Source organism: Leucopleurus acutus (assembly GCF_964270905.1).
Source record: "Leucopleurus acutus genome assembly, chromosome: 18".
Classification (NCBI taxonomy): Eukaryota; Metazoa; Chordata; class Mammalia; order Artiodactyla; family Delphinidae; genus Leucopleurus; species Leucopleurus acutus.
In genome coordinates, this window is record NC_139160.1 from 76,890,145 (window position 1) to 76,914,948 (window position 24,804).

At 51.3% G+C, this 24,804-nt stretch overlaps 1 protein-coding gene across 7 annotated transcripts in view; it reads left to right on the top strand.

Annotated features, from left to right (window-relative positions):
• ARHGEF7 (Rho guanine nucleotide exchange factor 7) overlaps positions 1 to 24,465 on the top strand; it is a 125,206-nt gene extending 100,741 nt beyond the window's left edge. For 6 of the 7 annotated variants that reach the window (XM_082859431.1, XM_082859430.1, XM_082859425.1 and 3 more), the window contains 9 exons: positions 669 to 755; positions 3,110 to 3,188; positions 3,377 to 3,516; positions 6,677 to 6,901; positions 8,885 to 8,978; positions 11,134 to 11,223; positions 22,099 to 22,198; positions 22,457 to 22,511; positions 23,513 to 24,465. In XM_082859431.1, coding sequence (XP_082715557.1) covers positions 669 to 755; positions 3,110 to 3,188; positions 3,377 to 3,516; positions 6,677 to 6,901; positions 8,885 to 8,978; positions 11,134 to 11,223; positions 22,099 to 22,198; positions 22,457 to 22,511; positions 23,513 to 23,635 — 993 coding nt within the window. In that variant the 3' untranslated portion in view covers positions 23,636 to 24,465. Of the gene's footprint in view, positions 1 to 668; positions 756 to 3,109; positions 3,189 to 3,376; positions 3,517 to 6,676; positions 6,902 to 8,884; positions 8,979 to 11,133; positions 11,224 to 22,098; positions 22,199 to 22,456; positions 22,512 to 23,286; positions 23,371 to 23,512 lie in introns of those variants that run through there. The other variant, XM_082859426.1, reaches the window with a different exon arrangement.
• Positions 24,466 to 24,804: the final 339 nt, after the last annotated feature.

The window sequence follows — 24,804 nt, forward strand, 5'->3', positions numbered from 1 at the left end:
GGGGCACGGCTTCCCAGCAGTTCCTTCACTTTTGTGAGCAGTGTGTCGATGGCGGCGCATGGAAGCGCTGCCTGCGTTTCTCTTTCTGTGTCTCCTTTTAGTTTCTTGGGAATGTTTGTCCTTGGCTGTGGTCTTTGTGGGGCTTTTCTTACCGATTGAAGCAAATGAGTTTTAATACATAAACAGTGCTTTTAGGTCTTTCATGTAGATTGCGTAAAGTTTATGGGGTGGGTGGAAACATTGAGTTGACGTGTTGGATTTTAGGTTAGTGCCAGGGTCTACCAGTGGACTAAATCCATCTCTGCATTTTATCCCACCCTCCTTCAGCCTGAAGGGCCCACCTGGTCACCCACTGCCCCTAAAAGCTTACAGGTTCTTTTCCTCCATTTTCTCTCAACCACAGAAAGAAGATTTTACTAATTAAGAGTTAATGGCAGAGCTAAACTCCTTAATCAAATTTTATAAACAGATGTTAACGTGAGCTACTTGTGAGTCTAAGAATTTATCATAATTTTGTTTCCATTTAATTTAGCTCATGAAATTTGGTAGAGAGAAATATCTAAACAGGAAGTATGATATAATATTTCCTCAGGCCTACTGTAAATATTCTCTCAACTGTAAAATATGTGTTTTTAAAACAATTATTTGAATTTGCTCTTTTGCATTAGGAAAAGAATGAACGATATCTTCTGCTCTTCCCAAATATTTTGCTAATGTTGTCTGCCAGTCCTAGGATGAGTGGTTTTATATACCAGGTAAAACACATTTTAAATTTGTATTTAATTGTTTATTGTGGATCTGAGAATCATTTCCAGGCTTGTTTTGAGTTTTGTGTTCAATACTACATGCATCTGTTTGTGGGCTGCGTGTAGTGTTGTATGTATAGTGTTACATTCAGATAACGTACACACAAGTCCTGTCTGTGCATTTCGATGTGACTGTGCAAATTAGGATACTTGTGTTAATCCAAAGCAAAAAAAGAAGGAGACTAAAATTTGTGGAGCTGCCCCCCAGGACACAGACTGCTGAGGTGCGGTGCCAGCCCGTCGCCACCAAGTCGTGTGCCGCTTCTTTCCTGGTGGCTGGTACATGGTGGGCACAGCAGCGGGCTAGCTGGAGGGGGACCCGCGGCCGAGGTGGGTCTTGGGCACACGTCAGGTGGTGTACGTGGTAGTGGACGATCGTTTAGCCTTTCTATTGTTGATCATTTTTCTGATTTTCTTTGAGAGAATATGAGAGCTGATTTAAGAACACGCGAGGGGAAATGTTTTCTTTTTTGTGCGCTAATTTCAAATGTGGTATTAAGTGCTTGATGCTTTTTCTGTCTGTCTAGTATGAGCTTCTAGCAAGGTTTACTGCCTTCTCTCTGTGTAGTTACAGAAGCTTCTGCCTTTCCCATCAGTTTTTCAAGGCCTGGCTAGTCACCAGATGCTGTTTCAACAGAAGTCGGCCTTTGTTTTCTCCGAGCTGCGTTTCTGCATGTGCAGCACATTGTTTGTTTTGTCCCCGACCAGAGCTCTAGTGGGTCCTGAGTCCAGAGTGTCCGTGGCTTGTTTGTACCTGCACAGAAAGCTTTGCCACCCAAAGGGGAGTGTCATCGCACACTCCACAAGGAGCACTTTAAAATTGAGGAAGCAGCTGTACACGGGCAAGCCTAGAAAAATAATACCTCTTAATCTGTAAGCCTGCCGCTGACTGATGTCTGGCTGAGGGAGCACCTGCTCAGGTTCCCCCAAACTGGCGGCTCCCGCTTTAAGTGGCCTTGGTCCTTTTCCATCAGTGTTCTCCAGCTTCGTGCTGTACACCCAGGAGGCTGAGTCGGGGCCCTGCTTTGACCTGCAGGAGTTAAGGTTGCCGTCTGGGGCAGGCTTAGGCCCCTAGGATGTTGGCATTGACATGCCACCAGCAGAGCACTGTTCTCCCGCCCTGTGCACGGGTTCCTGGGGGCTTTCTCTCCCAAGTGCTGTGACCCACGGTCCACGTACTGTCAGTATTCATTTCTGGCTCTGAGGGATGTTAAAAAGCGCTACATCCAGCAACAGTGAGCACGTCCTGTCCGCCGGGGTTGCCGCTGTGCTGAATGCAGCCCTGCAGCTCTGTTTCCTGGAGAGTTCTCGGAGCTGTTGGTCACCCCTGTGCCTTAGGACTCTTGGAAGGGCGTCTGCAGTGTCTGCATCTAACCACGGCTGTGCCGGTGCTACCCTGTCCCGCCTGCTGAGCCCCGGTGGCCCGTGGCCTGGATGATACCTGTCTCAGGAGGGGAGGGGTGGGGAGACCACCTCGTGCCCTGTGGGATGCTCGGCGTCACCCCTGGCCCCTGCCCTGTAGACATCAGGAGGCCTGTGGGCTGTGGCATTGCCAGCGCGCCCCCTGCAGGGCAGGACTCCCGCTGCCACCCCACTGAGAGTCCTGCTTCTCGGGGGCAGCTTGGCCCCAGTCCTCAGGGAGAGACTTTCCCGGAGGACTTGCTTGGCCACCGCGTTCCGTGGTGTGTCTGTTATTTGTGCTGGTCCCTTCCGGCGCATTTCCGGCCCCTCTCCGTGGGCGTCCCCGCTCCCCTCCCCAGGCCCTCTGTTGTCAGAGCGGATGGGCTGGCTGCTCTTCTCTGCATTTTGTGCAGCGCTCAGCACAGCTCTCGACTTCCCGACTGGTGACGACCACGCACAGCTACCGTCCAGTTCCTCTTGCTCCAATTTCCTCCTTACTTTGCTTTCAGACGTGGAACTTCCTCTGCATTTCTTTAAGGCAAATCTGTGCTTCCTTTGCATCAAGAACATCATTTAAAATAGCCACTGTAGGCTCTAGTTTTTTTATCACGATGTGTAATGTTTCTGTGCTGTTGATGTTTAGAGTAACCCATCAGATGAAATTTTTTTTTTCTGGTTTGCTGCCTTGTACCTTTTTGCTGGCTCATTTCTTGATTCTAGTATTATGATTTCTTGTTTGAGATAGAGGTTCATATTGTACATGCATTCGGTACAAACAAAAGAGCATTTTTGCTTTACAGAGACAGTTCCTCTGCCATTTCTAAAATCATTTAATATTTACTTTATTAATGGTATCTTCTTAAGCACTAATTGTTTTTTTTTGGGGGGGGGGTCTTTTTTAGGGAAAGCTACCAACGACAGGAATGACAATCACAAAGCTTGAGGACAGTGAAAATCATAGAAATGCATTTGAAATATCAGGTGATAGGCACAGACTCTGTGGATGCCCTCTGTCCGGGTGACCAGGCAGCTGGTCCTCTGTGTGCAGGCCCTTGCCGACCCTTCCAGGGGGCTGACACGGCAGCGCTGTTGGCCCTCCTCGGGGGTGCGCGTGTGCGTGTGTGTGTGTTCCGCCTGCTCCCCGTTTCAGCTGTGTTTCTCTCTTCCAGGGAGCATGATTGAGCGGATCTTAGTGTCCTGCAGCAACCAGCAGGACCTGCACGAGTGGGTGGACCATCTGCAGAAGCAGACGAAGGTCACCTCTGCGGGAAACCCCACCATTAAGCCTCACTCTGTGCCGTCGCACACCGTAAGGGCCCCCGTCCCTCTCCCGCCTCCAGACTCTGGGGTCAGCCTTGGGTTCGGTTGCCAGCACGTGATCAAGTGCTTTAAGCCATGGTCAGCCTCTGGGTCAGGAAAGCACAACATGTGCGTTGTGTTTCTCTGCAAGCACTTGCTCACTGCCAGTGGATGGTGAATCGCTACGCGCATGCACGCACGTACGCACGTGCACGCACGCGCACACACACAGAGTTCATGGCCCCTGGCTAGGAAGCTGCGTGCACACGCACACGCGCGGACACACACGCAGTTCATGGCCCCTGGCTAGGAAGCTGCGTACACATGCACACACGCACGCACACACACACAGTTCATGGCCCCTGGCTAGGAAGCTGCGTACACATGCACACACGCACGCACACACACACAGTTCATGGCCCCTGGCTAGGAAGCTGCGTACACACGCACGCGCACACACACAGTTCATGGCCCCTGGCTAGGAAGCTGCGTACACACGCACGCGCACACACACACGCAGTTCATGGCCCCTGGCTAGGAAGCTGCGTACACACGCACGCGCACACACACAGTTCATGGCCCCTGGCTAGGAAGCTGCGTACACACGCATGCGCACACACACACACACAGAGTTCATGGCCCCTGGCTAGGAAGCTGCGTGCACACGCACACGCGCGGACACACACGCAGTTCATGGCCCCTGGCTAGGAAGCTGCGTACACATGCACACACGCACGCACACACACACAGTTCATGGCCCCTGGCTAGGAAGCTGCGTGCACACACACACGCACACACACACACACAGAGTTCATGGCCCCTGGCTAGGAAGCTGCGTGCACACACACACGCACACACACACGCGTGTGCGTGCGCGCGCACACACACACACACACACACAGAGTTCATGGCCCCTGGCTAGGAAGCTGCCTTGCTCAGAGTGGGTCGTGTAACCTAAGTTGGTTTCAACCAAAAGCCTGAGAGCCACTGGTCCATAGAGGGCTTTTCTGAGCATTTTAATTGTATTTATTGTGTTTCATCAAAAAAACAAACAGTGAATACTTACGATGACAAAAAGGACCAGATTCATGTTGAAGGCGTTAAAATGTAATTTTTGACTCATTGTTCTGATTGTAAGAAGTCTGTATCTTCTACTTTTAGAAAAGCTCAATAGCTCTTTAAGTTTTTAGATACTTAAACATTTCAAGATATATCAGCACCAAAGTGTCAGTGTTTAAAACTTCTCTTTACTGGTGTTTCATGCTTAAGGTACTGGTATTGAATCATCTGATCATTCACCATCTTTACCAGATAATATTGAAGAACCAGGCAAGAACCTTCTTACAAACGACTAGGGTCTCACAGCATTTCTGGCTGGTGGGTTCTTCTTGCCATCCTTGCCAGACTGTGGCGATCTTTACTGGGAGTTTTCTACCCCCTGTGGTCGCCATCCTTGCGGTTAAAGTTTTAGCTCAGGCACGGTGGCCGTGGCGCAGCGTGCTGGTCACAGGTGCGATGTCTTAGGCCATTTCTCAACAGTTCGGGGGTTAAAACTGCTCATTTGCTTCAGCTAATGTTTCATTTTGAATGGCTCCACCATTTATAACTTTTCCATACTTTTAAAAAATACTAAAGATGCTTAGCTTTCACGGGACTAAATTTATCCCAAGGACATGTGCGTCCACGTGTGTGTTTATAAGGAAAAGGGAAGTGCCTTCTCGCTCAGACTGTCTGTAACAGCCTGAAACTAACCTTTATAAGGTCACATCAAGTAATACTGTGCTGTGTATCGGGACGCTGGCCGCTCTCGTTCCTGTTCTTGTCACATAGTGGCAAGGGAGTTACAGCCCCGCTGTCTGGAGGGCGCTGTGCCCCACACGCAGGGTTGTCAAGTGTTGTGTGCTCTTCTTACGGAGGTTCTCTCTGGGGGTGTCTGTGTTCTCCCTGTGATTGCTGTGTCCAGCTTGAATAATACTCTAACTTTAGCATAAAGCTACCTCTCTTGACTTTTACAAGCAAGGAGAAATAAAACCAAATGTTACTTACCGTGACATTGCTAGAAGGGATGTTTTGCGCAATCTTCCCCTTTTGTGAACTATTTAGTTTGAAAAAATTATTTTGTAGTGGTTGTATTAACACGTTACAACACATACACACACCCAGGACAGGTGTGTGGTCACTGCAGAGAGTCCACTGCTTCTGTCCTTGGACACCCAGCCTCAGCTAGAGCCTGGGCTTCCCTTTAAGTCTGTTTTTCAGATACTGTTCAGTTCTTTCGAATGACGATCTCACTCAGGTTTCCAGCTCACAGAACCACTCAGCTCTTTCTCCTGTTAAGCATACTGTATTGTTTTCGGCTAATTTGAGTTCTTTAGCTAATTTTGAATGTTATTTATTTTATTTAACATTTTCTTATTTAATTGTCAGTGTGATGGAATACTTTTGGGTTTTCTAGGAATATAAACCCCATTAATAAGGTCCTTCTGAGAAATTAGATTTATATAACTTTGTTTTGATTAAAGCCGATTTTTCTGAGAAAATGTTTTATCCTAGGGATTGGCAAAATTTTTCTAATAAAAGACAGGCAGTAAATATTGGGGGTTTTTAGGCAATATGGTCTCTGTCACAATTATAGTTTGTTTTTGTAATACAAAAGCAGCCACTGACAGGAATAGGCCTGACTGTGTCCCAGGAGCATTTTTTTTTTTAAACAAAAACAGGGATCAGGCCCTAGTTTTGGCCACCCTTGAATCACCAGGCAGTGAGTAATACAGCTGGGGAGGTAATCATTACCCTCTCCATAATCACATTCTCAGTGCAGGGAATGCCCGTTCTGTCATACAGTTCTGGTATCTGTACTAAATGAAATACCTTTTTGCAAATGTGAGTCCATGGCAGTTAAAGGTGGTGGGTGGAATTTCCGGGTCTGGACCCCCAGCGCCCCGCTGCTTCCTGACCCCAGCTCAGCTGCGGCCTGGAGCAGCACGCGGGACGGCGGCTCCCCGCTCAACCCAAGTGGCCCAGAGACTGAGCCCCTGGAGAGTCCAGAGCACTGCCCACAGGCTGGGGCTGCCCCAGCGGGGGCGTCTTGGTGGGCCGGGTGTGTTTGCTCAGGGCTCCCCTGACACTGAACGGTGTCTCTGCTCTCTCCCGCCCTGTGCCCCGCGCAGCTCCCCTCCCACTCGGTCACCCCGTCCAGCAAGCATGCGGACAGCAAGCCCGTGCCGCTGACGCCCGCCTACCACACGCTGCCTCACCCCTCGCACCACGGCACTCCACACACCACCATCAACTGGGGGCCCCTGGAGCCTCCGAAGACCCCCAAGCCCTGGAGCCTGAGCTGCCTGCGACCCGCACCCCCTCTCCGGCCCTCAGCTGCGCTCTGCTACAAGGAGGTGAGCCCCGACTTGACGGCTGGGCGTGTTACTTCGGCCGTTCCCTGCTTCAGTCCAGGGAGTTCAGAAACGTGGGCCATCCCGTGTTTGTGTCTGTGACATAAAGCAGATCGGCCTCTTCAGAACTGTGAAGGGTCTGCCTTTGTTCTCTTGTCACTCCTTCCTGTGGTCCCGGGAGCCCTGGGGAGACCCTTATGGCGGGCCCTCTCTGTGCCCGTCGCGGAGGAGCTGTTTCCGTGCCCGCCTGACCCCCGTTCCCTTTGCGCAGAGGCCACGGAGCTGGGAGGCTTCGCGTGCCACTCTGCCACACCGAGTGACCCTTGTCAGGCTTGAGCTCTTGCCCGGGAACCCTGCGTCTGCTCACCTGTGTAAGGCGGGGGGAACGCTTACGGGGAAGGGCAGCGCTCCTCGTGGCATGGTCACAGCGCACCCGCTCTCCTCCACTCGGACAGTGTTTGCACGTGTCTGCTGTTCCCTCCCTGCCCTGATGAGAAAGGGAAGGGACTCGAGAAGTAGGGTCCAGGAATATCTGCCCTTGAGGAAGCTGGTGATGGTGTGAAATCATGAGTGTGAGTGGAGTTTGGTTACCATAGGCGTGACTGTGAGCGTGGCGGGCGTGGCCTGGCTGTGAGCCTGGTGTGAGCCTTTGCGTGTCCATGAGGCTGCATTTGCAGAGGCCCTGGAGCAGACACCCCCTCCGTGCTTGCTGGCAGCCCTAGGTGTTTTAAGATCTATAGAAGAGTACAGCGTAAGTTATAGTTAATCCTTTACGTTTCTGTTAATGAATTTTGGTTTTTGTAACATGTACCTTGCGGGTGTCCCTGTGCCCAGGTCGGAGCGTTCCTTGCCCTGGCAGCTCCTGGAAGAGTGCTGATGTCTGTGTTGCAGGCGTGTGGGCAAGCCCTGGTGATCTCATTGCTGGGGAGGGAGAGTGGGGCGGAGGAGGGAGAGGAAGGCGTGGAGGGGTGTGGCCGTGAGCACGTCCAGTGTGCTGAGCACGCAGACTGCCTGGTGGAAAGTGGTCACAGACGAAAGGCGGAACAGAGCCCTGCCAAGTGGACGCTCTGCCCGGCTTCACCTCCATTGCCCAGGACTCAGGGAAGCCACAGGACACATGCTGGCTTCACCTCTCTAGGGACTGATTTCTGCTGCACTTTCAGGAGCTTTAAAATTTTCGTTTTCACGGGGAAGATTTTGAAGAGACACCTTAAAAACTCAGGCTCTGTTCTCTCTGCTTTTCAGTCTGATCCATCCCATAGCACGAGTCATGTTCCGAGTCTTGGATTCTCATCGTAAGGTTCACCAGTGGTTTATATAACTTAAATGACGCAGAAGTTAGCCTTTCCTGACATGAAAATTCAGTATACGCTTGACAGTCAGAACCTCGCCCGCCGCGTGGGCTCGGGCCTGCTCTGTCTTCCACCCTCCCCTTCGCGGGCGGCGGGGGGGTTTCGGGCGCTGTGTTGCGGGGGAGGGGTAGACCCTGAGGCGGTGAACATAGCTCGGGGCGGTGGGAACGCGCGGGGCTCTGTCTTCTGCGCGCCTCTGCCCTCCAGCCCGTGGGCTGCTCTTAGACCCTTTTCTTCTCCCTTGAGGCTTCAGACGCTCTCCTGAAGGAGTTGTGTTTACTTGCCTTTCTTTTAATGGTGGCCTTCGTTGCCCCTCCCTGGCTGGGTGACTGCAGCGGGGGGCCTGCCCCAGAGTTAGCAGCGCGCAGCTCCCTGCGCAGGCCTCGGCCAGCTGGCCTTTCCAAGCCCGGTGCCCCCGGATCCAGGTGACACGAGGGTTCTTATCAGAGTCTGCGCCCTGTTGGCTGTAGCTGATGCCCCGCAGCCGGCAAAGAGCGGTCAGAGCTCGAGGGGAGCAGGCGCCCCCGCGGTGCCGGAGCGTTTGCTGCTCCACACCTTCACAGCGGCCCTCCTCGCGGACGCGCGCGAGTTCCTACCTTGGGGTCTGTCAGCCTTTCCCCCTTTGCTTCCCTAGGATCTCAGCAAGAGTCCCAAGACCATGAAAAAGCTGCTCCCCAAGCGCAAGCCCGAGCGGAAGCCTTCGGACGAGGAGTTTGCGCTGAGGAAAAGTGAGTATGCCTGTGAGGACGCGGGGCTCTCGGCGCGCGTGCGGGGAGGCGCCGGGCTTTCCAGGGCCGCACGCGGGAGCCAGCGCCCAGCTGAGGGTCCCCTCTAAAGGACGTAGCTGGAGCGGGGGAGGTGCGGGTCCGCGCGACCCGCCCGGCCTCCCGTGGGTGGGCCTTCCCTGGGTGGACCTCTTTGCGGGGCCCCTCGACCCGGGGTCACCCTGCCTCGGGCGGCGGCTGCGGGTCTCCGCCGTGGGACTGACCCTGTGCTCGGAGGGCCCCCGGAGATGCCGTGGGCGGCGTGGACGGCGCCTCCAGGTCCTCGGCCTCCCGCGTGGATGCGTGGCAAGAGCGACCCGGCGCGGCAGGCGGGAGAGGCTCTGCGGGCCGCCTTTGCAGCTCCCCCCGCCCCGAGAACTGCCACGGGGCTCTGTGACTTTCCGGACCTTTGCTCCTTTTGCCCACACCCATTTGGGAGGCTTTGGGGATTCACTTCCAGAAGAAGGCTTTTAGACTGGAGCCAAGTAGCCGGCGTCACCCCGAGGAGGAGGCAGCTTGGTGCAGTGGCTGCAAGTGGGACCTCCCCCCCCCGTCCTTGGCGAGGGTCATGGTGGCCCTGGGGAAGTGGGCGCAGGGATGGCCCGGAGCCTGCTCCCGGGTGAGCTCCCTCCGCCCGGGCCACCTGACGTCCCCTGCCACAGCCCCGCTCGTCCTGCTGTCCTGCGGTTACTTGTTCACTTCCTCAGATAGTGAGCGCACCTGCGGGACACCTGATGGAGCGGGGGAGGCCGAGCACCCCCGTGCGGAGGGTCCACCTGTGCAGAGGGTCCGGCCGGGGGTGGACACCAGCTCCTCATGTGCAGCTCTGACCCAGGCCTGGTAGGCCTTCACCCCCAGCGCTTGCCGGGCGCCTCCTGTGCGCGGGCGCTGCGCTTTGCGTGCCGTGAGCGTGCTGACCCATGTCTGAAGATGGCGGTCTGCTTGCATCAGCGGGACAGGCAGCGTCACTCGTGCGGCTGCCCTCCTGTTGGCAGAGGGGAGCGGCCTGCCCTGCCTGTGGGCGTTACCTCCCAGCGTGTCCTGGAGCGAGACTAGTTAAACGTTGTTCTTGCGGAAACCCGTTAACAGCCGGTCCCAGTCAGCGGAATTTAAGTCGGCTTTTCAGCCGCCCCTCAGCTCTCTGTGCTGACGCTGACTCTTAGCAGCGAGCATGCGGCCCGCCTTGTGTGTGTCTGTATCATACGATGGCATGCAGGCTTTTTGATACAGCTTATAAATACTTTAGTCTTCCATTCTTCCCACATTTTTTTGTTAGAGTAGTTGAGCCTTTTAAAATATATTCTAAGTAATATCTTAGAAGATGCAGAAAAGTCTAATAAAGCAGAAAGCAGAGTTGAACCACAGGATGGTATGAACTATGCTGGGTGCGAGGGTCTGCGCCCGGTACCAGGACCTTTAGGGGCCCTTGCTCTGCTGGCTGCACGCTCCACGCACGCGGCCTCCTGGGTGCAGAGGAAGGCGGGTCTGGAGCCCAGTTTACGGGAGAGCTCTGGAGCGTCCTAGATTAACTCTCTAGTAGGAACTTGTGGATAGGAGGAGATGCTCACTTTAAAGCCTTTGGTAAGTAGGGTCAGATGGCCTTGCCAGGGGCTCATACCTGTCCTCACTCCCCCCTCCCAGATGAGGATGGAGGGAACTTGTCCTTTCTGATGTCCGCATCCACACTGAGAATTCTCGGGCATTCTGATTTTTGTCAGGCTGACATGTGAAAACATGATATGTAGTTTTAATTTTCACGTCTTTTCTTGGTGAGAAGGAACATTTTTTTCTTTCTGACTGTTCTCTTGTGAATTGTTTGTTCCTATTTCTTGCCTTTTTTCATTTTCAGGATGGGGGATACTATCTTTCTTGTGGGTTAGTAAGACAACTTATATGTATATTTAGGATATTAGCCCTTTGCCAGATACGTTGCAGGTAAAAAAATAAAAATCCTTCTGCATATAACTATCTTGTGAATATCAGAGGACATTTATCTGGCGAGAAAACAAAAGGAGGGATTGTTAGTTGTCACCATCGTTGGTTGAGTTGATGGTTTGTGTTTGTCCGGTGAACTGGACTTGTCACTTCTGGGCTGTGACGGGTTGTGTGTCCCTTGCAGGCACGGCTGCGCTGGAGGAGGATGCCCAGATCCTGAAGGTCATCGAGGCTTACTGCACCAGCGCCAAGACGCGGCAGACGCTCAACTCAAGTAAGTGTCGTGCGAACCCGCTGGGACTCTGGTGGTTTGTTTTGCTTTTTAGAATCACGACCTGAAGGACACAGCTGTGGGCCCTGGGCAGGCTTGTGGGCATGGTCCCTAGTGAGGGCGCTTCCGGGGCCTGGCCCAGCGTCCCTCAGTCAAGGGAAGGGATCTGAGCTGTCAGTAAAACAGCTGGTTTCTAGAGAAGGTTCCGCTGGGAAACCTGGAAGTGTAGGGCCCTGCCAGCGTTTATACAGCTCTCTCGGGTTGGAAGACAGCGGGGGCTCGCTCAGCTCAGTTGTTTAAGCTGCTTGAACTACGGGTGTGGTACTGGAACTTGGCGGGGGGGCTCTTCTTAGAGTTGTTGTCAAAAATACAAGCCTAGAGTAAGAGTTCCTTTAGCCCTCCCCAACTTTTACAAAATGATTGCACTTAAAAATTTTTTGAAGTAGACACACCAGTGATGTTGGGTAGATTTCAGTACCACTGAGTTTACCTGCATCTTATGCATAATGTCTGATGTGAAAAAAATCTTAATCTGTTGTGTGAACACTAAAAAGTTGGGCTCTGTTTTTTTTTGAAACTTGCCCAGCATTTGAGAGCGGAGTGCAGGGTGGTTGCAGCAGATGTAGTCAGGATGTGGTTTGTCCAGGAGAAAAGGGGCTTCCCTTCCCTTCCCCTCCCTCCCTTTCTTTCAAACTGGATGGCACGTGTTGCTTCTGGCATGAAAACTGGTTTCTGTTAGGTTTTGTCTGTTTGGTTTCCTTTCCACCTTGACTTTTGGCAAATTGCTCGACTCACTTCCTTGGCACCACCTGCAATGTGGTGGTTCAACTCAGTGTCACGTCTGGTGTAAACCAATGATGGGGAGAAAAAGAAAAGGTGGACAGACAACCGCTTGAGCTTCTGTTAAAGATGACTACAGGTATGAGGACAGGGCCAACGGGCTTAACCCCGGCTAAATCTGCAGATGATCTAGAAACTTCTTTATGGCTAGTAGTTGACGTGTCCCACCTGTGATGTTAGGACTTTCGGTCCGTCCTCCGTCTGGTGAAGACGCCTGTTTGTAGTGACTAGTCAGCAGAGCAGGAGAGGAATGGAAGGGCCTGCAGGTGACGGAGCAGTAATTTGTCACTTACGATATTACAGTTTCCTATATTTGTTAAGAGATTGTATTTTTAGGTAATAGGCTATATGTGGCCATTGTTTTTGGGTTTTGAATTTGAGATTTTTAAAAAATTATTCATCTCCACTTCAACTATTTGAAATAAAATTTTAACCGGGCCATCTCAGGTGAACAGACCTGGTGATGTGAGTTTTGTGTGAGCTTTTGTGTGAGCTGCGTTGCCTCATCCAGGAGACGGGGCCCTGCTCTGCTGTGGCCCTGGTATGTGCAGGTCTCATCGCATTGCCTGTGTTATGTGTTTCCACTTCTATGCAAGAAAAGCACTGGACAATACAGTGTCTTTCGTTTTTCACTGATATTATGGGCTCACCACTCTGGGGCCTCAGAGGTCTTACAGTCATAGATGACCTTAAACTGAACGTTCTCAGGAACAGGTAGGATGGGGAAATGGGTCCTTTATGTTGGACAGGTAGTGTACCTAAAAATCTAGAGATGGGGTCAGGTGCATCTGACCCCAGAGCAGCTCTGTCCATATTAAATGCATAGTAAGAACAGTTGGGACGAAACAGCTCACCTAAAGCTCAGTTCTGTTCAGTATACGTTTGGATGCCAAGAAGCCTTCACCATCCAGACATCTTTAGTATTGATTTCCTCCCCAAGGACCATAGGGATGTAGTCGAAGAAAACCAGCCGAGCCCACTGCTCGCTCTTGTTTTGGTTTGGGAATGGGTTTAACTTTGCCCAGAACAGGAACAGGACGGAGCCCGTGGCTGCTGTGCTGAGCCATCCCTGGTTCCCATCAAGCGTGTGTGTCCTCCGGCCCCTCCACGGGCCCGTTCCAGCCTGCGCGTCCCACTCGCGGCCGCCTGGCCAGCATCACTGCTCACGTCGCCAGCCACTCATGGGCTCACTCCTCTTCTCCCATTTTGTGCCCACTTCCTTCTGCCGTCCTGCTTTTGACACAGGGGCATTCCCTGTTCACGTCTCCCTTCATGGCAGCGGGAGGGTCTGCGTCCGGGTTGATGACGTTTGAGCAGACGTGTCTCCCCACCATGTCCATTCCCCTGGCTGAGTGGGGGTGAGCGCCCTGGGGTGGCGGGAAAGGGGAGCGAGGGGGAAGGGGCCTGTGTAACCCTGTTCTCCGCCTGAAGTTTTCTCAGTCACTAGTGTGACAAGGTAAGTTTTGACCCCCATTGTTAAGATGGTGATTTAGAGTCTGGCGAAGAGATAGCTGAAGAAGTCCACCAGAAATCCTTGGAAAGTATTTTGCATTCAGTATATCCGCATTAAACACATGAACGGTTCCTTTCACAAGTGTCCCAAGTGAGACTGTTTGTTAATCGAATGTGTAGCAGAATTGGTTACTTGTTAGATGTCTTTAGAATTTGCTGTGAACATGGGCTTAATTTGTAAAAGATTTCGTAAGTGAGGGCTTAATAGCAGTAGCTTTAAAAAGGAACAGTTTGGAAACAGACTCGTGACCTAGGTTTGTTTAAATAATAGTTGGTCTAGTTTTATTCTAAGGGTTGTGCTAATTAATAAGTTCGTAAATAGAACCCAGCCGTAAATAAGGAGAAATGAACGTTGTTGCCGTTTTTTAACAGTATTTTCTCTTTCCCTTCTCTTCCCATCACCTTTTGCTTTTGTTTCCATGTTTTCGGTTGTGGCTCTTCCTGCCGTCCTCCTGCTCACCCACCTCTGCCTGTCCCCCTCCCCCTGTCGTCCCACTCCCACCCCGCCCCGTCTTAGCATGGCAAGGCACTGACCTGATGCATAATCACGTCTTGGCTGATGACGACCAGTCAAGTCTAGACTCCCTGGGTCGTCGCAGCAGCCTTTCTCGTTTGGAGCCTTCAGACCTCTCGGAAGACTCTGACTATGACAGTATATGGACAGCCCATAGTTACAGGATGGGTTCTACATCTCGTAAGAGCTGTTGCTCATATATCTCTCACCAGAACTAATGCACTTCTGAGCTTACCTTAACAATGCTTGTTGTACCGCAGCCTGCTTTTCTTAGATGTTTTCTTGCTGTTTCTTGTCTCTTTTATGTGATATTTTAACAACTTTTGAGAGCGTTTCTGATATTTCCCATTGTACTTTGTGGCGGTTTAATTGCCATTTGGCGCATCCACTCAAGTTACTGACTGTTGAAGGAGACGGTGCCCACACAGCCTGCACCCGAGGGTCCTTTCTCAGCGGGCAGTGGTGGCTTTACGTCTCCAGGTGGTTTGGTTTTTTATTCTCAGTGTAGCAACTGTCTCATTTCTTTTTAGATACAGCCGTACGAACGCTTTTGTATTTTATACTGAAACCACGCAGGTTTGTGGTCTAAGTGCCAGCGACACGGAGGAGACCCTGGCCTTCCGTACAGGGATGTAATTTTGTGTGTGTACTGGACGCGGCGACCCAGTAGCTGTGGAGAGATAAGAAGACGACCCGTGCCCCGAGAGCGCCGAGTCCAGATCAGACGGCCGAGTGCCGGGCTGCCCCAGGGCCCTGGGCGCCGCGAGGAGCCTCTGTCGGCGTGGCGGCGCGTGGGGGCCCGGCCGGGTGGGAGCGCTAGTGGCGAGTCCGCACGCCACAGGCGGCCGGCTCCGCAGCCCCGCTTCTCCGCGGGCCGGGCCCCTACGCGCCGCCACGCCAGACTTCCCTTAGTTGGAGGAGTTTCTCTTGAGAGGCACGTGGCGAGCCTGTGCCACCGCAGCGAAGGGTTAAAGCCCAGCCCCCTAGCGCGTGGGTCAGGCTGTGTCCGGCCGGTCGGTGTGCCGACCCAAGCAGGCGGTGCTCCCGGCATCCACGTCCGAGCTCACTGCCCGTGACGGGCGCATGGCTTCTTTTCAGCAAGAGCTGCCGTGAGACTCCCCTGACGGCCCCCGGTGGAACGTCACCCTCACTCTTGATCGTAACGGGGTTATGAGTCGCCCGAAAACCTGCTGAGTTGCCACGTAACTCACTTGCAAGAACGTCTCAGATTTGGAGGGACCCCCCCGCTTCCCTGGGATTCGTTGTAAGGAGACCTCACTGCCCTCCCTCAGACCGATTTCTGCTTCAGAAAGAACTGAATGCGCCCTGTTGCATTCGGTGGCAGCACTCAGTCCACACCCGGTCCACACTGGAGAGGAGAGCGGGGTCCCTCCCGCGCACGCCTGGCTTGGTGTTCAAGTGGGACCGGAGGTGGTGTGTTAAGGACTGCTTGAAACCAGCTTCAGAAAACGAGATGCCGTAATAAGTGCGAGGAACATTTTCTCCTCCCTTCAGGGTGGCCGGGACCCTCTGCTCCCGCCACACCTCCCCCACCAAAACCATGTGTTCGGTGTTCTGACCTTGTCTGCACAGAGCGGCTCTGCTGTGCTCCGCCCTGTGTCGGAGGCCTGGTCCCACTGCTCACAGCCCGAGGTGCCCTCCATCCTTCCCGGCAGGAGGCCCCCCCCCATTGTTTAGGGAGCCGGCACCCTCAGAACTGCGTGCAGGGAGGTGGTTAGGAAAACCAGGAAATCCAAACGTCTGTCTGTTGTTCCCAGGTAGCTACTGAACTACTTATGCCATCTGGAGGTTTCAAATTTTTGTATCAATTAGTATGAATAAGAAAGTTGAGGAGCAATCTTTTAATATTCGTCGGAGCCCAGTATTCACCCGTGGTAGAGACGGGCTTATATACGTTCAGCCACATAGCAAATGGGATTGTGGGAGAAATAGGATAACTCCAAGGTTCACATACTTAATATCATGCAGTGAATTTAGAAGCGTTTTGTTTTACTTTATATCACATCAAGTAATACATTGCAGCTTTTCTGATACTCACAGTAGAGGGTCTTTTGTTTGCTTGGAGACTGTGATAACGTGTGTTGGCTTACACGCCTCGACCATGCCTTAGTGAGTCTGGGTTGTCGTGTCATGTGCTGTGTGCACCACAGCTGCTGCACTTGGGTTTCTCTTTAACACCAAGTGTCATTTGGGTTGTCCTGATGAGACATTTTCGTTGATATTCTGTACGCCAAAGTTTTGACATTTTCTCATCATTCCTTTTTGTGCCAGTTAAAGCCATTTTGACGATGATTTTTTTGTTGATGCTAAGATCACTGCAGAATAACAACCTGGCTATTTGTTTGTTTGGATTTGTTCTGATGTCTGGCACCATTAGCTCTTGTGACCTGGTTGGAAGTATTAGTGCCACTGGCTTGAAAACAGTTCTCATGTGGCAGTAGTGATGTGGCATCCCAAGGCCAGTGTTTCTACTTTTGTGGAACTTTAGTCATGCTGAAATAGTACCTTACATTTATGCAATTCTGTAATATCTATGTGTACAGTTAGTATTATAACGAAAGGGTGAAGAATCTGAACTAGAAGGTAGGTTTAAGCCATTACCAGGCGCTTTTGCAAATGGCCTAAACGGTGTTCCCATTGAATTGACACTTGCCACAAGTATATAAGCTATATTAATTATGTGTTTTGCATAAAATTGCGAAAACACAGTGATTTGTATATAGTGGTATAAGACCTTGAAAAAAATCTATATATTGTGCTTTTTATTTGTGAACGGGAAAGCCATTTTCATTGGGCGACTGCCGTTTGAGACTCAGTGGGATGTATACCTGAACGTTGCATTGTACTGTACAGTATGCATATTGTTTGTGGTTGCATATGGCAATGAAGTGTTTGTTTTATATATTAAAAAAAGACATCTGTTATGTACAGTTGAAATAAATTCTGCATTTGCTAGCCTGTGGCCTTTAGTATTTGTTACGTGGGGCGGAGGGCGTAGCAGAGTTTGCAGCTTGACGCTTGCTGTTTGAATGTAGCCTCTTCCGCAGGGAGGCCGGGCAGTAGAACACCTTTTATCTGCCGTGATAGCAAAGCTTGCACCTTCTTAGGTTAAGTGTGTTCTGGACGATGCAAGGTGACTCTTTGTATATTTTTATTTCATCTGTTCTCCTCGAATTTTTTTTAAAACAAGTTTTCAATCACTGGGATGTTTGTTTTCAGAAAGAAGAGTTCTCTCTTTTTTGATGGGGGTGGGGACGTGTGCATAAACGGAAAAAAGCCCCAACTTGAATGTTTCTTACCAAGACTGAGATCAGTTTTTAACTTTTGTTTGGTAAAGTGCATGTCCAGCTGACTAGGAAAAGCAGAATGAAAGGAAAACAAGTACCTGTGGCAGGTATGGGGCCAGGACAAGGTGCAAACGATAAACAAATGCACATCCCTCTCTGAAGAGGGTCCTCGTGTTTTTGTTTTTGTTTTTTAAGAGAAATGAATTAGAAGCTTATCATAGCCATAAATAACAAAGTGGCCTTTCGGAGAGATTTTACTCAGTAGACTTTTTTTTAAATGTAACATTTTGTTTCATTCTGAAAGTTACTTCAGTTTCTGTTGAGTATAATTAGATGCAGATTTCAGAAAGATTACGAATTTAAGAAGTCATGGGAATTTTGCTACAAATGTGCTGGACCGCTGGCTAGATAAGCAGATGTTCTCTCCTGACAAACCTACCCTGTTTTTAGGCTCTCAGTGCAGGCCAACCCCCTCGCAGGGGCAGACGCACCACATGCGCCCTGGGTTTGAGAGCCGCAGGCCATCTGATGAGGCACCAGGTGGCAGTCTGACCACCACAATGGCACCTTGGGTTGAGGCCCTTGCTGCCTGGGCAGGTCCTCTTTCCAGGAGGTGGGAGTGCTGCATGCATCTGTGTTTCTCAACCTAAGGTCCACAGTTCTCTGGCGACCTGTGACTGTTTTAGAGGACAGGGTTCTGACCGTGTCTCCAGCTTCTGGATCACACATCTGAGTGAGTTCATGGCCCCCAGCACCTGCTCCGTCTCCAGCTGAGGGCACAGAGCGGCCCCTTCTGGTGGCAGTGCAGAACTGCCGCATCCCTGTCAGCGGGCGCTGGCGGCTGGATTGGCGCTAATGATTATTATTTCATTGTATTCATCCCCATCCTGAACAACAACAAAGCCACCCAGCACTCGTGTGTGTGTGTGTGTGTGTGTGTGTGTGTGTGTGTGTGTGTGTGTGTGTGTGTGTGTATTCATAGACACAGGCGGGATTATAGGCCAGTCCAGCACTCCTCAAACTGTCAACCAGAAAACTGCAAAATGTTAATATTGATGATGGGGGGGGAAGTTCAGCACTCAGACAAGCTTAGGAAATGCTGAATTCAAGTTAAATGGGTATTTTTCCTGAAAACCTTCAGTATGCTAAGTGTGCACTGTGAATGTCCAGGAGGTGGTTACAGCATTCAGAATTTCCCAGTTACGTGTTGCAGAATCCCAGTTATCTCTTGGAAGCACAAAACTTTGTGTTTAGTACAGAGTTTGGGAAACACAGATCTTGAGTGTGTTGGAACATCCGTGAACACACTCATCTGTGTCTCGGCCCCTTTTAGAGGATTTTAAGTAAAGTGAGAGAGCAGTCTCTGGTAGTTCTGCTGTTAAATGGTTTTTCCAACCTAACCAATTCAGAGAAAAGGTGCTGTGGTACCTTTAAAAATACTAAAATGATCTTTGAGAGAGCTTGTTAAATCCATCTACTCTCTAGAACTTTGTTCTTATAGAAATAGTCAACTTACCTATAAACCTGGCTGGAGAATATTCCTTTGTTGTTTCACTGAAAGACTATCAATTTTTTTCAGTTGTTTTACAAAACTATGTTATGTTGAAACTAGGAGGCCCAAGGATTTCTATTCAGGCTGATAAATAATCTTCCTTTACCAGCCTCCTGGCTCACCATCAAATCCGTAAATGACATTTTTCACCGTGGCACGTTTCAGGAACCCAGCAGTTAGTACATCCTGTCTGTAACGTAACATTCTCATACTTACATTTGTCGCCTCCTTGTGTGCTTTAAGTGTATTGGCAAAAATCAGAACAACGTCTGTCTTGCTTGGGCAGTTCTTGAACCAGTTCCCACACGTTTAATAAGTTGCCCTGAGTCAGTCACATCGCATAGTGGAGTGTAAGGCTTTTATATGTGCGAACCCATCTGGTTAAACATATCCATAAGACGCAACCTTTCAATTAACCCCAGAACAGCTCTGCAGAGGTGTTTGTTTTGTTGTCCTCTCTTACGGGTGGTGGAGTCGAGGCTCTGCGGATCGGTGACAGGCCCGAGTTTATCGAGACCCACGGACCCGTGAGAGTGAGTCCCTGCAGCCCCGGGCCCTGCACGACAGCCCGCTGTGCTCCGACCCGCGCTTCGCAGGGCGGACGTCCCTCGTGATTCTATTTTATGTGTTATTTGAAGAATTTACTGCTGCAAACACGTAATGTAAATAGGTTGCCTAGGAAGCTAGAAGATGCAGAAGTAATTGAAATACATGGAATTTAGTCTTCCCTAAAGCACTGTTACGTAAGAAAACGTTTCCAGCCTGTTGTCTCATTAGCTAGTTCACGTGAAGAAATGTTGTATTAGAAACCGAAGGTGACAGATACAGCACGGGTAGCTCTTGATCTGGCGGTAACACAGCAACGTCTGGGCGCAAAGCAGGTAACAGCGGGAACCCTCAGGCGCTAAGTGGTCTGATGTCAGCTGCCTGCTTCTCTTTACAGGGAAAACTAAGTGGGCCCCTTCACTGTCCGTCCGTGTGGTACACACCTCTGAATCTTTAGGAATCCTTGTCTGTTTTTAAGGAAAATAACCCGAGTTCACTTTTCCTGATGAAAACACGGGTAGCATTTGTGTTTGTGTCAGAAGCACAGGAATTTCTCGACCTTCAGAATTCGTCACCTGGCAGCGTCCCTGTGCTTTTCCTCCGTCGTGTGTTTCACGTGCGCGTTTCCTTCTCAAGCAGCACGTTCCCACTCGGCCCAGACGTCCCAGGAGCACTTCCCGTTTACTGAGAAAGGCCTGGGAGACGCCGTGCCCGCACCCCCGCACGGAGGCCCCGGAGCAGCCCACGGCTGTCAGCGTGACGAAGACTTTCATGGTGTGTCCCTTCGTGGGCCCATGTCGCCTTCTGTCTGAGAAGTCACCCCCTGGCCGCGCAGGTCACTGTGCTGGGTGGGGTGTGAGCCGGGCACCACCCTTCCCCCGACAGCCAGAGCTGCAGCTACTGGGGGCCCACACCTCGGTGTGAACACGAAGGCACTAGCGGAGGGTCGTCTTTGAAATAGTAATCGACAAACTTAAGTACAGATATGCTCCGATACGCCAGCTCGTTACGGCTTGTGACAGAATTCTAAGTACTGCCTATGATTATAATACGGAAGTTCTGCTCAGGACGCATAAAGCCCTTCCTTTACTGGTGTGAGGTACCTATTTATCTGTCTAGAAGTTCGTACTGTGTAACGTGGAATTGTCCTTGCCCACCCAGAGCTGAAGTTTCCTCTGCCTGAGACAGCAAAGGAGGAGGAGGTCGGCGTCCAAGCAGCCTTCCCAGCCTGTGGGGCGGGGGTGGAGCCGGGCCCTGCAGGCGCAGGGGGCATGTGGGAAGGCTCCCGGGGCAGGTAGACGGCGGTCCTCCTCTCCATGTCATGAGCTGCCCTGGGGGTGACGGACGTGCTCTCTGGATGTCAGGAGCATCGAATGAGTCTCTTGTCATCAGGCTTTGACAGTAACCATCAGCCCTGTTCTGTTGTTCAGAGGAGTGTAAGCTTGCAGTAAAACGCTGGTGAAACCATTAAGTCCTGTCCTGAAAACGTGTGTTATACGCAATGTCCCCACGACGTGAGGATGCACAAGTGCCGTCTTACAGTGTGACAGACCTTTGGGAGGGCAAACTGAGGGTAAAGCAGGAAAGAAACAAGACCAAGCAAGCCGAGCCGCCGTCTCCGTGATAATGAGCATGTATCCGACGTCACGCGTACTTTAACGGAGAGAAGCTGCGTTTATCACAACACCAGTCGCAGTGGGTCTGTGGTGGGTTCTGTCCTTCCTCCAATGTGCATCTGATGTAATTTTACAAAAATATAAGTGATATATGTTAGTGCTGTATAGTATAAGCTTTTAAAAAGTTTATTTTCTTCCTTGCACCCTTAAATAAGATTGGATTCTCGTTTTTCACCTTTTATAACGTTTGGGTTTCCCAGTTAATTTCTGAAGTACTTATTTTGCAGTAAATGTTTATCAGGCCTTTGTGCTGGGTCTTGGTTAAATGACGTAAACATTCCTCTGATATTGTAAACAGTTTACTTCCTTCCTTTTGGAAAAACGTTTATATGCCAGGGAATGTAAATAAAGTTTTCGTAAGAGAACCAAGTAATAAAATGCACTTTTCTTAACCACGTGCTGTAACATTGTTAGCCGTTGCTGGGGAGTTACGTGTCATAAGGGCCAGTTCACTGACTTGATAAACAGTTGGTACATGTCTACTGCATGATCCGATGGGTCTTTGTAAAATTCCTGGAATAAAATGGCACAAAATTTGGTTGATACGAATATCCCTAAAAAGTTCGACTATTTCCTCCAGAATATCCCGGGCAAGATGGTCAGAACCTTCTGTTGAAGGTTTCAGGGTTTAAAAGATCCATGGTCCAGATTAAGAAACTGAAACTTAATAGATTGCAAAAAAAGCCAATGTCTCCTTTCCTCTGTCATGCTTTAGGCATGAAGAAGGCTGGGTTCAGTACACAGAGGTAGAGGGAGTTTTTAAAAGTTGCCCTTCCCTGTTTTACCTAGAAAATATATTTTTTAACATACTGGAATTAACACCTGGAATTTAATATTAATAATTAAGTCATGTTGTATAGTCAAGTTCTCCTTTTAGTTCTGCCATGGTATTTACCTGAGGGTGTTTTGTTTTGTTTTAAATGATGATAGGTTCACGCAAAGAATCTGCGCCACAAGTTTTGCTTCCAGAAGAAGAGAAAATTATAGTTGAAGAAACTAAAAGTAACGGTCAGACAGTGATAGAAGAAAAGTAAGCTGTATCCCAGTGCTTTAAAGCGGGCGGGGGAAGGGGGCTGTCGGGGGAGGGGTGGCACCGGCTTCAGGATGGTTCCAGGAGGGCCGGGGTGTGGACTTTCTGGCTGGGGTCAGCGCCCCTGTGCGCAGAAGTGGGCCTCCCCGGACCTAGGGCCTGGGCGTGCAGGGCAGGTGGGCAGCATGTGCGTCCGGGGAGGCTCCGGGCGTCCCCTCTGACCCGGTCCTTGTTCAGGGCGCCTTCTCTTCTGCCTAGGAGTCTCGTCGACACCGTGTATGCACTAAAGGATGAAGTCCAGGAGTTACGACAGGTGGGTCGTCGTCCGTCATTAATCTTCCTTTTCACCGGGGAAGAGAGGGAAACACGGCGTTAGAAGTGAATCCAGCTGTCCGTAAGCGCAGTAATGCGGAAGAGAGAGCCTGACTCTCAGTATTCAGATTTCGGAAGCAGGACAACAGCTGGTCTTCTGTAAATGTGATAGACCAGGAAGTGAATCTTCAAAGTGGCTTTCTTTTCACTGCACTGTTTTTGACATCATAAGCCATCCCAGATTCTGCTGGAATGATCAGGCAAGAGATCTAAAATTCCATCTAGTTAGACAGCTTGATAGGTCCCCACTGTGACCGTTCTCTTCCACCTTCTGGTGCAACAGACACGTGGTCCTTGTTCCTGAGAAGCCACACGAGCAAGTCAGTTAAACTTGGCTGACTAGCCGAGCGTACTGCGTGTGTTTGTGCGTTACTTGTTTGTATCAGTGGCTTTGGTGTCCGAGGAGGGGAGGCCGAGGAGAAGCCTGAGGACGGCGTGGCCTGGGCTGGGCAGAGGGCGGGCGCGCCAGCCATGTGCTCAGAGCTGCCCTTGGCCGTCCACGTACTTTCTCGTCCCCGTTCGGCGGCTTCCTGGTTCTCAGCAGCGGCATACGTCTGTGTGTGCGGGGGGTGACGGGTCCTAACTCACTCAGTCTCTGTTGCCCCCCTTCTTATAGAACTCTGTAGATGGGTCATCGCAGACGTGGAAGGAAGTAGGAGGGACGCGAGGTGTGCCTTCTGTTATTTTCAGCCGCTCACTTACTCTCTTGTTCACAGTTACAAGTGGGGGCCCTAGGCCTGCTCCGTCTGTGATTTGTCTTGGTGCCCAGGAGCAGCTCTGCGTCCATCAGACACTGGGGGGTCCTGGTCACCGCACCCCTGGCCGCGGCGCAGGGCGGTCCCAGCCCAGGATTTCTTCCAGTGAGGCCCCAAGTCTCCTGGGGGAGGGGGTCCGCTTCAGCACTGAAGGCGGTTAATACCCGCTGGTCTGCTTCACTTACAGGATAACAAGAAGATGAAGAAGTCTCTGGAGGAGGAGCAGAGAGCCCGCAAAGACCTGGAAAAGCTGGTGAGGAAGGTTCTAAAGAACATGAACGACCCCGCTTGGGACGAGACCAACCTCTAAGGAACGTTCTCGAAGACCAGTTACGAGATCAAGCTGGAGCCCCGTGACCACACCCGAGGGACTCTCAGGACCACAGAGCAGGGCTGCACGGGAGTCTCTTGCCTCCTGTGCGTAGAAAAGCTGCAGCCGATCACGGCCGTGGCGTTCCTGAAGAACCAGCGTGAGGTGCAGACGCCGAGGCCAGGCTGCGCTGCCTTCCTCTCAACATCTCAGTACCTCATTCTGCAATGAGTGCAGTGACTGCGTCTGGTCTTTCAGGCTTTGATTGAATATATATAAATGTTATATATACGTTGCCTGTAAATGCTCCGTTTTGAATGCGTATCCGTGGTTGCTGTGTCGGGGCTGATGCCTGTGCTGCAGTCTCCCTCCACTAACCTCTCTGGTCCCGTGCACTGGGACGCGTGCTCACGCACTCGTGGAAAGCAGAGTCTGGAGAGCGCACAGGTGTTTCTGGGAGATGCCTGCTCTGTGCTCCGCCACCCCAGTGCTCCGAAGACGCCTCCCACTGCAGTCTGCCTAAACAACTCACCTTGTTCGTCCCTGCAGAGACACCTTCATCCCGCTGGAGAGTCTCCTGGTAAAGCAGTATCGCAGTCGCTGGCGTGCGGCACTCTGGCTGAACTCGGGGGTCTGGGCCTCAGCCCCGAACCCGAGGAATCGCGTCTGCTGCCACTGTGCCCAGCGACAGGTGTGCACGCGTCCGCTTCTTGTGAACACCTGAGCGTCGGAGGGTATCCAGCCCGCTGGGGGCACTGGCGTGTAGGCTGGTTTAATAACTTGGCCAGGTGCGCTGTCTCGTCCTCCCCCCGCGAGAGCAAGCTCACGAGCGCCTGTAAATAAAGTGTGTTATTTATTACGCGTCGCCGCAGCCGCGAGGGCGAGCTGTCCTGCGGTGGGGCTTGTGTGAGGCCGGTCTAACCCCGAGACCTGCTCTCGCGTGGGTGCAGCAGGCAGGCCTTCTGTGCTCGCCGGAAAGGCAGTGTTTCCACTGTTGCAGCAAGAATGAAGCAATATACACCTGAGATTCCCCTAAGGGGTGGGAGCTGAAACGTGCCCCTCCCCCGTCCCACCTCCACCCCGGTGTCCAGACGGCAGGGGACACAGAGGAGGAAGCCTGTCCTCTCCGTAGCCCCGGCCTCGGGTCCAGCTGATTCCTGTGCTCTGCC